Source organism: Malus domestica, chromosome 14, assembly GCF_042453785.1.
Source record: "Malus domestica chromosome 14, GDT2T_hap1".
In the NCBI taxonomy this organism is placed as follows: Eukaryota; Viridiplantae; Streptophyta; class Magnoliopsida; order Rosales; family Rosaceae; genus Malus; species Malus domestica.
Window position 1 is genome coordinate 23,630,750 of NC_091674.1, and position 16,532 is coordinate 23,647,281.

Here is a 16,532-nt window from a genome sequence, read left to right on the forward strand (position 1 = left end):
GGAGACAGGGAGACACGGAGACACGGACGAGGAGGATCGAGATTCGAGAGATGATGTCTCTGTGTGTGTGTGGAAGAACTGGAGAAGGGGGAAGGGAGGGAGAAGACTGAGAAGTTCTCGGTGAGAACGAAGGCTCAGACCGACCTCAGAGAGAGAGAAGAGAAAAGAGAGAGATTGAGAGGATTCGAGAATATGGTAGTGGAGTGGGAAATGAAAGATCGAGAGAGAGACTGAGCTCCATGTATGGTGTACGTGTGTGGTGTGCGTGTGTGGTGTGGTGTGGGGGGTCTCGAAGTGTGTGTGTGGTGGAGTGTGAGTTTTTCAGTCTTTTTGACTGTCTGAGTGGTGGCGTGTAAGAAAAAAAAAGCATCCAATGCTCCAAATTATTCAAAACCAAATCATTCCAAACCTATGTCTACCTCTCTGATCCAATGAGCCAAAGAACTTTTTGCAATTTCAGAACATGGACAACAAATAATACTGCTTTCATAATGAAATCGTGTGACATCTTTCACATGCAAAACAGGATGATGACCATGGCAGTAGGCGGGCAGGACCAGGAATTGGTGCCATAGGGAAGGACTATACTCGCAGAGAAAGAGGCAAAGGGATTTTGTCAAGTCAAGAAGATGACTCGTTATCTAGAACTTCAGACTCTGTTGGATTGGGAAGTAGTAACTATGGTTATACTCATAACCAACCATTTCCCTACCCTTCATATCCCATTCCTGTTGGGATGGAATCGAGCGACTCATGGAATCAATCCCAGCTTCAATCTTCAAATGATTTTTCTTATGGACAACCTCAACCAATCTCGGATCCATATGGGTGGCATATTAACAATTACATGCAAAACTATTTTGGGGATTTATCATTTGATAACTACTCTTCACAATACACTCATTCTACACATAGAGATGATGAAGATAGTGACAAATTTGAACCTCATAGGAACTCTATGTGGTACTAAAGTGTAAACTATTGTACTAATTCATTATATATAAATGATTATGGTGTGTTTAGACTTCTTTCATTAATTACTACATATTTTCTACACTTATAATGTTTGTCAGATCGCTATATAATCAACTTGATAATGTTAAATCCATCATGCAATGCATTTCCTTCCAATTTTTTGTGATAAACTAATAGATAATTGACTAAATAAACATCCTACAAAGTTTCAATAAAAATTTCCAAGTTTTTCTTACAATTTCCGTGGTTTCCATGTAATTTTTATCGATATCGATATTTTACCGATATTTCCATCGATATTTCCGTGTTCTCGGACTACCGATATTTCCGATATCATCGATATTTTCTTCCTTGATTATTACTTAATTAGCAGATGGTGGTTATTGTAGGCAGTTGATGTATGCGAGATGTACACATCAATCAAAGATTGACAAACACTTGTGTCCTTGTGGACAATTGTACTCACAAAGCTCTACCTATTGAATACAAAATCAAAGGTGCATATGGGTAAATACTTTTAACCGGAACTATAAGTTTTCTAGTGAAGTTACGTTGTGTAGTTACTTATAAGTATATAATATTATAAGTGATGGATAATTCTGATAGTTATAGTCTTAATTTTTGATTTATTGTATTTTGAGTTCAAACCCTTATCCCTTGATTTAGTATAATTTAAAATAAAAAATCACTTGTATAAGAAAAAGTAAACAGTATACCTTTCATCTCAAGAATAAGTGTACAATATCAACAAAATATATAATAAATTGAGGATCATACATATTTCTTGGTTAACATGGAGCCATGCAAACCCAATCTATTTCGAATTTTCTCATTGACATTCCCATAACTAGAAAAGAACTTTGAAAATGAAATTGTTTTGACCTTGATTGATCGATCAAACGATCCGTCATCCTAAAAGATTTAATAGAATTTATGGTACGAGGTGACATGACTCTCCTTGACCTTCTTTTATTCCAAAATTCTTGCTAAGATAGTAATATCTCAACCAATATGTCAACATCCCCACCCAAAAAAGAGGAAAATAATGTTAATACCATCCAATTTAATCACCAAATTCCGTTTGATTTGAAAATACATCATCGTTCAATTGTTGGATCACAATTCATTCAATCTGATGATTTAAAATTAAAAGAATATATAAAAAATAAAAATAAATATGTAGATGAAAATTACCCTCTAATAATTTTGTCCATCATATATTCTAAGCTTGTTGCTCAAAAAAGCAACTACCCCGACAGCAACAAGTCCCATCGCTTGAATGGCATTCAACTTTATTTGGTTTTTGGTTCTTGTCTAGGGCAATAACAAAGAATACTTATGCACGTGGAATTGTGGTTGTGGATGTGTTTTGGCTTGAGTTGATTCTTCTTCTACCCGATGACTTGGTTTGAGGTGACATCTAAACGTATTTGGGAAAAAAATATCAGGAGAAAAAATGGAAAACAAAATGAGTGGTGAATTGACTTAATAGTTAGAATTTTTTTTCAATGAGTTTTATTATAAAAGATTTTGATGTTATTAATAATGGAGTCATTGATTTACAAGTATTAATATATTTTGTCATGTTTCTAATATGGAACGCTCCCCCTCATGTGAGACCATGTCTTTAATGGGCCATACATACAACGAATTCCACATTAGTAGCCTCTATTATTAATTTCAAGCAACAAATCATCAAGTCAAGTTAAGTTATGGTTTGGTCAGGATCTTGTTCACAATTGGAATTGTCAGGAGTCTTGTTCACAATTGGAACTGTCAGGAGTCTTGTTCACAATTGAAACGGTATTTTGGCCGGTTTGGAAGGAAGTCGCTCTAATTCCATGTAAAGATTTCAAAGTCAGACTAGCAATCTACTACTAATCATATTGATATTATAGCAACTTAACTAGTTGCACACCTGAAAATAGTAACATTATATAGTATGACAATATGAAGATAACACGATATCTTCAGGATTTGGGGCCTTTTCGTCTAAGTTCAACTTCAACTTGAACCTCACAATGCAATTTAAGGGTGGTCAAGATTGGTAGGTTTGTGTTCATAATGTTCTTCGTCTATAGGCCCATTAGATTTGTCCTACGCATGTCTAAGTTCATTATCAAACCCATCGCAACACTTTCATGAGTGTGAAACGGAAAATTAATCAATAGTAGTGGTTTTCTCTTTTGATGAATTTATAGATTTAATCTTCAATTATTCTTATTTACACTATCATTTTTGTTAAATACAAGCTTATTTAATCAGGTCCGACTTGATTAAATAATCTTATATATTTTTCAGGTCGGGTTACGGTTCAGAATTTTTGAAGTTTTTTTTTTTTTTTTTGTCAAATGATAGATTTTGTTATATTAGATGTTAGATTAGTGATCAACGAGATTTAAACTTATGCCGTCATGTAAATGCTCAATACTTTTCCACCATTGTGATAAAAGACCACTTGCCAAAATTTTTTAAGATTAAACAAGCTTGTATTCAGAAAATTTCTCCCATTATTGTACTTTAAGAGTAATTATAGCTTATACTAAGACCAAAAAAAAAAAAGTTTTAAACTAGTTGACGGTGCAAATTGGACATAAAATAAGAGATATAAAAGAACATAATCGATTGCATGAGTTTTTTCATTTGTTTTTGGTGGAAGCATTGCATGGGTATCACTTCAATGATGGCATGCATGGTAAAACGTAGTTATTGATGCAAATCATTGACTTTTTAATGAATATGAATACTATTAATCTTTGTCCACTACATCAAAAGAATACAATTTGTCATTAAAAAGAATAATATTCTACATTAAATATAAATATCACAAATGGAAGGCATTTTTTTAATTGTTGTTGCTATTTTACTCGATGATGTCAACATGATCGAGACTTCATTCAACATTCATGATAAACAAGGTATTATGCCGGCGATGATATGTGCATGCAATGCTTACGTACGTATGCTTAATCGTTAAGTTTCCATAAAACAACTCCTCTTAAACTTCCATGCATTACTACTTGTCTTGCCCGTGCTTAAAGATGATAATAATAATAATGATAATAATAAGGGTGAAATACAGGTGATTCCAAATTACTATCAACTTTTTAAAATATTTCAAATTAATAATTATCTAACGTTTTAAAATTAAATATTGGATAGGTCAGGGTCATTGGAAATTTTATCACATTAAGTGATGACATTACTAGCATTAAATGATGAGGTGGACAAATATTAAAGTTAGTTTTCACTAATCAATGTCTTTGGAGTTCTAATCTCCCCTCCAATAAACTCATTTTACTCAAGTTAAACCATAAACTTGCTTACCTAAATGTCGTCAATTTGGAGATTCAAATTTCCATAGTTGACTTGAGAGTAAAACAAGCTTAATAGATGTTCATTTTTCAAAACTTTAGGTAGTTCTTTGAAATGTTTAAAAAAGTTATGATCAATTTAGAATCACTCCTAGTTTTTTTTTTTTATTCTTTTTTTTTAAATCACCCTTAATGGTTGAGTAATTATCCAAACTTAAACCTATTAATAAGCACCTAAAATTCTTGACCGATCACCTTTTCTAGTATTAATATAATATAACTGAGACCAGCGATCCCAAATGTTTGAAGAAATGGCGATTCTTAATTTCCAATTGACCATGGGATGGTGAAAATAAAATTAAGGAAAAATTAGTATCCGGTCCCTAGTTTGTAGGGTTCATTGACTAAAACCTTATTAGTTCTCAAATTTTGATTCAAGTCTCTAGCATTAATGTGATAATAAATTTACATGTTTATTATATAATTTTTTAATATAAAAATTAGTACTTAATTTAGGGTTTAATACAATTTAGGGTTTAATACTCACACCTCTATTAAACTTCTAATTAATTTTCAATTCAAACATTTCCAAAATAATAAAAAATTAAATTAAATTAAGTTTGTACCTATTGGTTTTTTTTTATATATAAAAAGATTCTCAATTTTTTAATCTTAAATGTACCCATTCATATAATTTTTCAAATTTTTTAATCTTAAATGTACCCATTCTCAAATATATCAATTTGTTATATGTAAAATGTACCCTTTTTTTAATATAAAATCCATTCAAAATTTTTAATCCATGTTTAAACTTATATGGGTACATTCTTTTTCGTTGATTTGAGAATGTATCCATGTTTTGGTACAATAACTTTTTTTGTTAATTTTGGTTAATGTACCCATACATATATGTACACACACACAATATAATAGAGAGTATAATTTATATTTTATTATTTTTAATCCCATAAATTATGGGTTTTATTTAAAATCTCATTAATATAAACAATTACAAATTTCAATTTTTAATTTTTAATTAAAAAATATAGTAACTTACATTATTACATTAATGTTAGGGACCTCAATCAAAAATTAAAAACTAACAAGGTTTCAATCAAAGAATATTGATAGTTAGGGACCGCATCCAAAGGGTCCCTAAAGTTAATTTGTTCTTATTTTTGTTTGGATTTCCTTAGGCTATACAATTGGAAATAATTATTTGTGTTTATAGTTTTAATTTATTTCCAATGTAAATTTAATAAAAAAAAGTTGATCAATAGTTTCAAGATTCGTCAAATATTATCGTTTATCTCTCTTTGATTTCGAAAAATAAAAAAAATAAAAATTATTGCTTAGCTATTAATCATCATTTGAATTATATTCAGGATTACTGATGATGTATTTCTGCGTACACTTTTTTTTTCTTTTACGAATGATAGAATAATTATACAAAATTCCTATATAATAAAAATTGGTGTGGCTTATTTCACTGACAAGAAATAGATGGGTGCCAGAATGAGAGAGTAGAGAAAGTGTAGGGGTTTTTAGTGCGTGTTATTCTCCTACATAGTACATTTATTTAAAATGAGAGGAATTACTTGTCCTCCAAGTACATACAATCTTATAGGGAATAATAACTAGTAACCAAATCTATGTAGGATTTACACAACTACACTTTAATATAACATCTATAACACTCCTCATTGAGTGTGTAAATATTCAAGTAAATTCGTCATCAGATAGAGTTAGGGAAGTCAACTCGTCGACACTGACTTGGGAACACACTAGTCTCAGATAAAGGAACTTGCATATGGAACTAAGTCTCACAAAACCCCAGGGCTATGGTAAAATCCAATATGGGACATAACTCCATAGTCTAAGGAAAAATACGTGAGAAAATGCAAACCCAATTAAACGTCTACGGGACGTACACAAGGGTATGACCAGCCCAAAATGGATATCTTGTTAAAACCTCGTTAAGTAGTAAAAACCCAAAGGAAAAAAGAGTACATTAAGGTCAAACGAGTATACTTCAGAATACTCTCCTGAGTTTGACATAATTCCAAAGAGAACTAACAATGTTACAACTCAGAAAGTTTACGCATAACAATTCATTGAGCAAGCTTTTGAAACGTCATCCGAAGCAAAGACTCGGTGAAAAGGTCGGCCAAGTTGTCCTAGGAACGGATTTGCTTGATTGTAATTTTCTAATGTTCTTGTTGCTAATGTGAGAAGAAGAACTTCAATGCAATGTGCTTTGTGTGTGTCTCCTTTGATGTAACTATTTTAAGTCATTGTATACATGATGCGTTATTTGCATAGATCGTTATAGGGACGTCAAAAAAATATCTTTAAGTGGAAGCACTTCAAATAAAAAACAACTAATAAATACAAGTAAAACTAATGAAAAATGCTTGAAAACTTTGAGTTTTAATGATAAAGACAAAATAAAAAGTAAAGTGAATAGTAATAGGATTGAATTTTTAGTGTAAAAATATGATTTTTCGTTAAAATAAACAGTACCAGAATCTTTTCGTTAAAGTTCTTATAAATAAATGCTTATTTACCTTTACCAAAAAAAAAGTTTAATTACCAAAAATATAACTAATGAATAAATAGTTAAATGGACCAGGATCCTCTCCTGAGCAGATGGAGAGGATCCTCCTGACCAAGTTCATCTAGCTGTTCATTTTTTATCCAACGGCTACAAACAAGGTATCCCTTTAAAAGTTATAATAATTATAACCGTTGAATAAACAATGAACAACCCGATGGACCTGGTTAGGAGGATCCTCTCCATCTGCTCAGGAGAGGATCCTGATCCTAGTTAAAGTATCTTTCAGTGGGCATTTTTCTCCAGTGAAGAAGACGCGGTACTTTTAGCCCAGATACCAATAAACACGTATGTATGGCCAGCCTAGCCGGCGAAAAGTCACATACTTAATGTCATAGCAAAACTCGTCAACCTTCGACCAAAAAAAAGAAGAAAAAAAAAGCAACTCGTCAGTCAACCTCTTCCGTCACAGCCCAATAGCATTGGCCAAACCCACCACTGACGCCAATCCAACGGTCCAGAAGCGGCGGTGACGATGCCGTTGAGGGACAACTGCAAGATTACCCCCGAGTTCGGGAGAAAGACCAGGACAATTGGGAACTTTCGCTTTCGTACCTGTCACTGAGAAACTCTAATAAAGGAGGCGTATACGTCAAAAGAAGGTGGGTCCTGCTTCCAGTCGGTCGGAGGGAAGGTGGGACCCGAATTTGGCTCAAGTCCCGATTATTATAACCTGATTTTTCGGCCGAGCCGGGTACTCTGACTAGTTGTTTCTTCACTTGCTTTCTAGCTACTTGTGTTGCACGCGGTAGTTAAACAAACGGCGCGGACCATGTCAGCGTTTCCCTTCACGTTTCTAACCAAATTCCTTATTTAGTTTGTGTTAGATAAAATGTTTACATCTTTTCCGGGTTAATTTGAAATTGTGGTGTTTAAAAAAAAAAAGTTTATTAAAAAATTTAGAACATCAGCTAAAAACAAGTGTTTTTTTTAACTACTATTAATGATAGTAGAAAAGCATAAAAAAACAGAAGTAGGGTCTACCATACTTCTAAAAAAATAGTTTTTTTTTAATGACAAGTATACTTTTACATATTTAACAAAATTAGAAATTTGTCCCTACATTATTTTATTTGACCATTATTATATTACATTAAATACCATATCATTTCTAGTCACTTAACATATTTATAGCAATTTATATAAAAATTTACCACACTCAAACACTTTTTTTCTGTTAAAATCACTTTTACACAGAACATTTTACTAAATATTCAACAACTTTATTTTACAACTATTTATACTCACAACACAATATAAGCAATTTTTTTTTAAAAAAAGCACAACAATATCAAGGTAACTCTAACTTGGAGAATAAAATAGATAACAGACTTAACAGTAGCCTAATCCAAGTCAGTTAAAGGCGCGTGAAATTACGGTCGGCAGTTGCGTGTACGCCGAAGCCGCCGGTCAAATTCCACATCACCTCCCCCACTATTTCTTCTCCTCCGCCACCACCTCCCCTGCTGTCGTCGTTTACTTGCTCCAACATTTCCCCACACACACACTCTCTCTCTCTCTATCCTACGTGTAAACCCTAAAAAGCAAACCCCCAAACTCTCCATCTCTCTCTCTCCTCACTTTCTCTCTCTACACAGAGCGAGCAGAAGCCATGAAAGAACCAGAGAACGACCCAATCGAATCGTCGACCCAGCTTATCTCTTCCCTCCACGACCAAATCCCACTCATCCAAAACTTCAAAGGTAAATGGGCCTTAATCCGGGCCAAACTCTCGGAGCTCCAGGCCCAGCTCGTCGACTTCGCCGACTTCCCAACCTCCACCTCCCACCCCCTCTCCCTCCACCTCCTCCTCTCCATCTCCCTAACCCTCAGCGACGCTGTTTCGCTCTCCCTCAAATGCCAGACCTCCAATCTCTCCGCCGGCAAGCTCCGCACTCAGAGCGACGTCGACTCGATCCTCGCCCGCCTCGACCGCCACGTCGCCGACGCCGAAATTTTGATCAAGAGCGGCGTCCTCCTCGATTCCGCTGTCTCGTCCGCCGGCAGCTCCTCCTCTAAGAGGGAGACGGTCCGGGCCGAGTGTCGGAACCTGGTGACTCGGCTCCAAATCGGAGGCGCTGAGTCGAGGAACTCGGCAATGGAGTCGCTTTTGGGGCTTCTGCAGGAGGACGACAAGCACGTGATGATCGCCGTGGCGCAGGGGATTGTTCCAGTGCTTGTGCGGTTACTCGATTCGAGCTCAATCGTAACCAAGGAAAACGCCGTTTTCGCGATATCGATAGTGTCGATGGTGGAGAGCAGCAAGCACGTCTTGATTGCGGAGGGTTTGTCGCTATTGAATCACCTGATGCGGGTGCTCGACTCGGGAAGTGGGTTTGCGAAGGAAAAGGCTTGTTTGGCGCTTCAAGCTCTGAGCTTTTCGAAGGAGAACGCGAGGGCAATTGGGTCCAGAGGTGGGGTTTCGTCGCTCTTGGACATTTGCCAGGGCGGCACGCCCGGCTCGCAGGCTTCGGCGGCGGGTGTGCTGAGAAATTTGGCTGGATTTGCTGAGAATCAAGAGAATTTCGTGGAGGAAAATGGGGTTGGTGTGCTTTTGGGGCTTGCCAGTTCTGGGACGGCTTTGGCGCAAGAGAATGCGATTGGGTGTTTATGTCATTTGGTTTCTGGGAGTGAAAGTTTGAAGCTTTTGGTTGTTAGGGAAGGTGGGATTGAGTGCTTGAAGAATTACTGGGACTCTGGCTGGAACAATAACAATCGAAACCTTGAGGTTGCAGTCGAGTTCTTGAGGCACTTAGCTTCTTGTTCTCCGATTGCTGAAGTGCTTGTTTCAGATGGGTTTGTAGCTAGGCTTGTTGGGGTGTTGAGTTCTGGTGTGTTAGGAGTGAGAATTACAGCAGCTAAGGCTGCTTATGAACTCGGGTTTTGCTCAAAAACTCAAAAGGAGATGGGTGAGTGTGGCTGCATTGCCCCATTGATCAAAATGTTGGATGGTAAAGCTGTTGAGGAGAAAGAATCGGCTGCGAAGGCCTTGTCGGTGTTGATTTTATACACTGGTAATCGAAAGATTTTTAAGAAACATGGGGGTGGAATTGTGAGTTCAGTTCAGCTTTTAAACCCATCAGTTCAGAATTTGGATAAGAAATATCCTGTTGCCTTATTGGCATCGCTTGCACATTCAAAGAAATGTAGGAAGCAAATGATTGCTGCCGGTGCTTGTCTACATTTGCAGAAACTCGTCGACTTGGAAGTAGAGGGGTCTAAGAAGCTTTTGGAAAGCCTCGGTCGGGGTAAAATTTGGGGTGTTTTTGCCAGATCTTGACGATAGGAGACACGACGAATGCTGAATTTCGGAGTATGGAGGTACATGAAGATGATTCACTGTTCTGTATGTACAATAGTTGTGATTACTCTTAGTTTTGGCTTTTGATTTTCCTTTGTATTTTTTTCCAATCTTGTTTATAATTGCTGTTGGTTTATGGTAGAAAAATTAAATTAGCTTCATTGTATCTAGTTGTGGTGACCTAACTGGATAGGCATCTAAAGCTTTGTTTTCTCAACAAAAAAGCCAATGATTGATGTTGCTGCCTGGTTGTGAGTTCTTACTTGTGTTGCTAACATTTACCTGTTTCATTGACTTCACAATCTAGCCAACCATAGTTAGTAAAGATTGAGCCTTATTTAGGGTAGCGATTTCCGCCCAAGGAGAAAACGGGAGTGCGAAAATCACTACCGCTATTTGACTTAAGAAGGCTGATTCCACATTTATCATTTTCTTGCTGTTATTTTGTGAAGTAGTTGATACAGGAATTGACAGTTTACCACTCTGTATAATTTATGATCGATTCAAAGCAAGATTTTTGGAATTTTAGATTGGTTTTTAATTGCAATTTAATTATTTATTAGAGCGGCTAATTCCAAATTTCATTTGCCGATCCAATTTATGCACTTGGGTTCAATTTTCTCAAATTTCTTGAGTATTGGTCAATGCATAAAAAAGAAGAAATTTGCAGTTAGGTCACTGCTTACCTAATCACTGATTAATTCTATAATAATTTGGACTTGGAGAACAATTAACAAGAGTGGGGGCCAGAACCATGTTCTAGATTATTTGCATTACTGTCTCTAATATGTTCCTCCCCTGCAATGCCAATTTCTTGTAATTTGGTATGCCCTATTGGCCACCACCACCTTATCATCTTCTTCTGCATTCATCTCTGGTCATTTCAAGTGTCAATCTTTTTGGCTCTTGGGTCCATGTTATCTTTCTGGCGTGATAAGGAGATATACAACCGGGGATAGTTAAGAATGTCTCTCCAAGTTGATTTTGTAATTGAATAGCATTTATCGGATTGCCATACAAGTTATTAGGGGTGCAACTCGGGCAGATTGGACGGGTTGGATGGTCAACCCAACCCTAACCGAGTATCGCTCACAATTCCGGTTTGGGGGTTCATGCGGGTTTATTCGGGTTTCAATTTGGGTTTGTTGCCGCAATCACGTAATTTTCAGCTAATTAGATTGTTTAACAGATGTAAATTGTGATGATAGAGTGTAGTTTTGTGGTCAAGAGGCATGTGGTTTTGTTGGTGGAGCATGTGGTTTTGTTCTATCGGTCGCCCAATTTTGCACTCTTGTGTTGGCGAATCTCCTAAACATATTATTTTCCATATATATTAATACACACACATATACAGAGACTCGGAATGAACTAATTTGGAAAGAAAATGACTTATGATTCTGTATCTCTCTCACTTAACCTTTGCTCTGTTGGATTGCTGCTAGTTGGAAATGAAATAAGACAGGTTGCTAGCTAGCTATATATTCTTCTTCATATTCTTTATCTTGTTATAAAAACATGTAATATTCCCACTTATTCCAAAACAATCAGAACTCGTGTGTAAAAGGAGGTGAATACTGACGTGATCAATTGACTTAACTCATGTAAGCTCGGTGTGGTTCTTTAGTTGAAAGCGGAAACTCTCTGTATTTTGAATTTTTGAGTCTGTAAAAATTGTAATAGATATGGTGTGATTAAAGAGAGGGGTACCAACTAGCAATTGCTGGTGCTCTGAAAGAAGGGACCATATTAATATGCTTTGTCAATTTAATGGAGTTTGGGTTGCGGTCTTTTTGAACCTTTCAATGGATGCTGCAGTGCGGCCCATGTGTATCTCTCTATGCATTTGGTTGTTGTCCAAAATCCAAATGGATAAATACACTCTGCATTTGGTTTTTTATTTTTTATTTATTGACGGCAGAAGAATGGTTAAAGAGGAAAAAATGGTTGCGGATAGTTGGATAGTTGGTGATGAAGGGCTGTAAGAAAGAAAAAACAATGACTAATGCTAATTAGGTCAACTTTTAGACTCAATTTATAAATTATGTGAGTTTTATCATCAATAGAAAATAAGGAAAACTAATGAAAAAGTATTTAAATCTTTACATTTTAATAAAAAAACCACACACTAACTTTATTTTAATAATAAGAACAAAAGATAAAAAATAAAAAAAATAAATAAAAACTTAACAAGGCCACTTGCATTGGGCGAGTACCCACCCCCCCCCCAAAAAAAAAAACCAAATTCAAACAGTCCACTTTTTTTCTCTTCCCTTTTGTCCCATCGTCAGCTACATTATTAGTTTTTTTTTTTTGTTGCATAGAATAAGAAAAATACTTCGAATTAAATTACATTCTCCTGTTTTGTTTTTGTGGTTTTGTTTTCTAATAGTAGTCATGATGACGAGAAACTTTTCAATGTGCCCAGAACACGAGATGATACACTCCATACAGGTTGCGAGATTCTTATGTTAAAAAATTAATAATATAAAAAATAAAATTTTCCACCACTTATATAATAACACGTGGTATACCATTTGTGTTACGGGCACACGGAAAAATTTCTCCAAGATGACACCCAAACTCAAGAAATTGGATGGAGAGCTACATTTATTATTGTAGGTATAGGAAAAAAGTGAGGAAATTTTAATTTGGTAATTGAAAACAACTTTTTAAATATAATTACTAAGAACAGAATATTCTCAAGGTTTTGATCTAAAGAGTCACTTCTGGATTCATCGTTTTCGATGCAATGGGTGCTGACCAAAAAGGGTCTAAGTTTCAAACCTTATGAAACCGAACCAAGAATTAAACACTATTTATAAAACTTCACCAATAAGTAGACACTATTAATGAAACTAGACCAATAAGTAGACACTATTTATGAAACAGAACCAATAAGTATACACTATTTATGAAACGAAAACAAGAATTAGACATTATTTTGAAAACTAAACCAATAGGTGAAAACTATATATGAAACTGTACTATACACTATTTATGAAACTGGAGTAAGAACTAGACAATATTTATAAAACATGATCAATAACTAGGCACTATTTATGAAAGTGGACCAATAACTAGACACTATTTATGAAACCGAACCAAGAAAGAGATACTATTAATGAAACTGTACCATATACTATACATTATTTATGAAACTGGACCCAATAAATAGGCATTATTTATAAAACATGATCAAGAACTAAACACTACTTATGAAAGTGGACAAAAAACTAGGCACTATTTATGAAATTGAACCAATAACTAGTATAGTACCGTTTAGTTTCATAAATAGTGCAGTTTCATAAATAGTGTTCAGTTTCATAAACAGTGTACAGGTCATGCGTGCGCGTCAGATTTTTTTAAATTGTGTCCTTTTTCATTAAAAATTAAGTTTTTTTTTGTCCTTTTTATTAAAATTTAAGGGGTTTTCATTAAATTTTGATTTTTTTTAATTAAATAAAGTTATAGCATGATTTTTTTTGTTAAAATAAACTTAGTACAAACCCTTTTCATTAAAGTAAGAATATTAATCAATACTTAGTTAATAATTCAATCATCAACAACCACGTTATATGATTTAAATGTGGAGACAATGTTAACTGTTTACATGTGAGAAACCGTTCAGATTAAAAGTTTGGTATCATTTTTAAAGTCTAGATAAATGACAATAAAATCTCTGAAATCAAATCTATCACTTTATAAGGTCTTTTATCCTTTTTAAATACTAATTTCACTACACTCGCTTAAAGGACACCCTACCAATGCCAATGATTTAGGATTAGTTTGAAATTGCTTTTAAAAGAACCCATATGTGCTTTCAAATCACCAAAAACGCTTTTGCTATTGTTTAATGGGAACATGGAGTATTTCGTGAAAGAAGCATCTGTTGTATACTTTGTTTGTACCATACTTGACCAATCCCGAAACTACTAAGCACCGGTCAACGTTATACCGTCAAGAACCCAGAAGAGTTTCCCTCCAACCAGGAGGCCAATCACAGCACGACATGTGTCGACATCAAAAGCCAATCATAGTGCGACACGTGTCAACATCAGAAGCCAATCACAACACGACACGTGTCAATATCAGAATGAAACTAGAAACTCTCTTCTATAAATAGAGATCATTCTCTCACAATATTTCCTAATGTCATTTGTACTAAATGATTCACTTGTACTCACTAAAGGAGAGCTTGAACCTATGTACTTGTGTAAACCCTTCACAATTAATGAGAACTCCTCTACTCCGTGGACGTAACCAATCTGGGTGAACCACGTACATCTTGTGTTTGCTTCCCTGTCTCTATCCATTTACATACTTATCTACACTACTGACCGGAGCAATCTAGCGAAGGTCACAAACTTAACACTTTCTGTTGTACCAAAATCCTCACTGATTTTGTGCATCAACATTTGGCGATGTCTGTGGGAAACGACATTTATTTCCACTCTCTTTAGCTTTGTTAAGCTGGTTTCCACCATTCGTATACTCTCTTTTGACCAGGCATCCCTCTCCAACATGGTGAGCGAAGGAAGCCACAACACACAGAATGACACCCTTCTTGCACCTAGTGCGAAGCAACGAAAGAAGGAATGAAAGAGGGTTGCTCTTCAAGCTAAAATCGATGAGCTAGAAGCTCAAAACAACAAGATAGCAATGAAGAATGAGGTCCTCCAAGAGCAGTATGAGAAGCTCTTTGAGACGCTCCATGAAACTATGCGTACTCAAACATGCGAGCTTGTTGCCCCTATGGACATCAACCATCATCTGGGTGCCCCCCAACACGGAGGGTAACTTTTCTTCGACATGGATATCCCTGATGAGGAGTGAGCTAATCATCAAAACATTGATCAACTTGAGACTTCTCTCAACACAGCTGCTTCGACCCGAAGCAGGAGAAGTGGAGGAAGACACCTCATTGCAGAAGGATTGGAAGGATCGAAAGCCGTTTATCGTGACTGCCGAGACTTCCTAAAGCAACGTCGAGAGAATCCCCTCCACATATGCTCGAAGATCAATGACCCAAGGGTTAATGAAGGACTCGGTCCCCTCCCATGACCCAGGCCAGCTGCCAATCTAAGGAAGGAACGACATGTCCTAGAGGAACATGAAGGTACATGGGACTCTAAGATATTCCGACAGACTCGCCTTAGAAGTCAGTACGGCGAGTCCAAGGAAAAATCACACGCCCTTGCTCAAACTTTCCTATTTCCAAGAGGCGATGAAGACTTACAAAAGAAAATCCCAGTGGTACATGACTCCACTCAAGACCCCCTTGTCCTACAGCTCATTGAGGAAGTAAACAAGTTGAAGGCCGAACGTCAGGCCAAGATACCTGACTGAAACCAACCCAGGTCTGGCCCTCTCACAAGGAGGATCCTCGACACCCCCTTCAAACGAAGACAAAACAAAAGCTTGGTTTATAACTCTATATTGGAAGGGAGGACCCAATTGACCACCTTAACCTCTTTGAGTCCACCATGGCATATCGAATGCACACCGACGAAGAACGATGTCTTCTCTTCCCCTCCACCCTCTCTGGCGGAGCTCTAAACTGGTATTGTCGTCTTTCACTAGAGACAGTAGACTCATTTGAGGAACTGAGGAAATTGTTTATCTCTCAATACATCTTCCAGACCGATCGTTTTCATTCTGCAGATGACTTGTACACTATTCGCCAGAAGCCGGACGAGTCACTACGAGAGTATGCTGGTCGTTTCAACCATGAGTATTCTCGCTGCGCTGAGGCAAATGACAAGACCGCCCTCAAGGCCTTCACGGCTGGCCTACGTGATTGTTTCTTTAAGTACATGATCAATGCCAACACCTAAAAGACTTACTCTGAGGTGATGGCATATGCTTACAACCATGCCTCCGCCGAGGCAAGGACATATCAAGGGAAACCCCCCACAACCACCCCTTATCAGCAAGTAGGGAGTGGAAGCCAGATCCAACCAAATGAGAAGACCTCGACCTTCCAAACGGCAGCGGTGCCTCCCCCTGCCTCACTTAATACTTTGCCAAGTCAACATACATATCAATCTCAGGGTAAAAGGAAAGATTTTCATCCTCACCAGTCTCATTTTAGTAAAAGGAGTAAGCGACACTACCGCGATAACCAAGGGTATCACCATGATAATCCCCGACCCCAGGCAGTCAAGACAGTGGGTCAAAGCACGTGTTAAGATAGCCCCTACCCCGAGGTATGAGGCATACACACCTTTGAACGCCACATGCGTGGCCATTTACCCCAGCATAGCACACTTGATACCGAAGCCAAAGCCGAGGCACCCAGATTACAAGCCCACGAAGAACACGGGCACGT

General features: G+C 36.7%; 1 protein-coding gene across 1 annotated transcript; it reads left to right on the top strand.

The window, feature by feature from the left end:
- Positions 1 to 8,076: 8,076 nt before the first annotated feature.
- LOC103409316 (U-box domain-containing protein 4-like) lies at positions 8,077 to 10,462 on the top strand. Its single transcript, XM_008348123.4, has one exon. The coding sequence runs from the start codon at positions 8,516 to 8,518 to the stop codon at positions 10,181 to 10,183; it is 1,668 nt and encodes a 555-aa protein (XP_008346345.3). The 5' UTR covers positions 8,077 to 8,515; the 3' UTR covers positions 10,184 to 10,462.
- Positions 10,463 to 16,532: the final 6,070 nt, after the last annotated feature.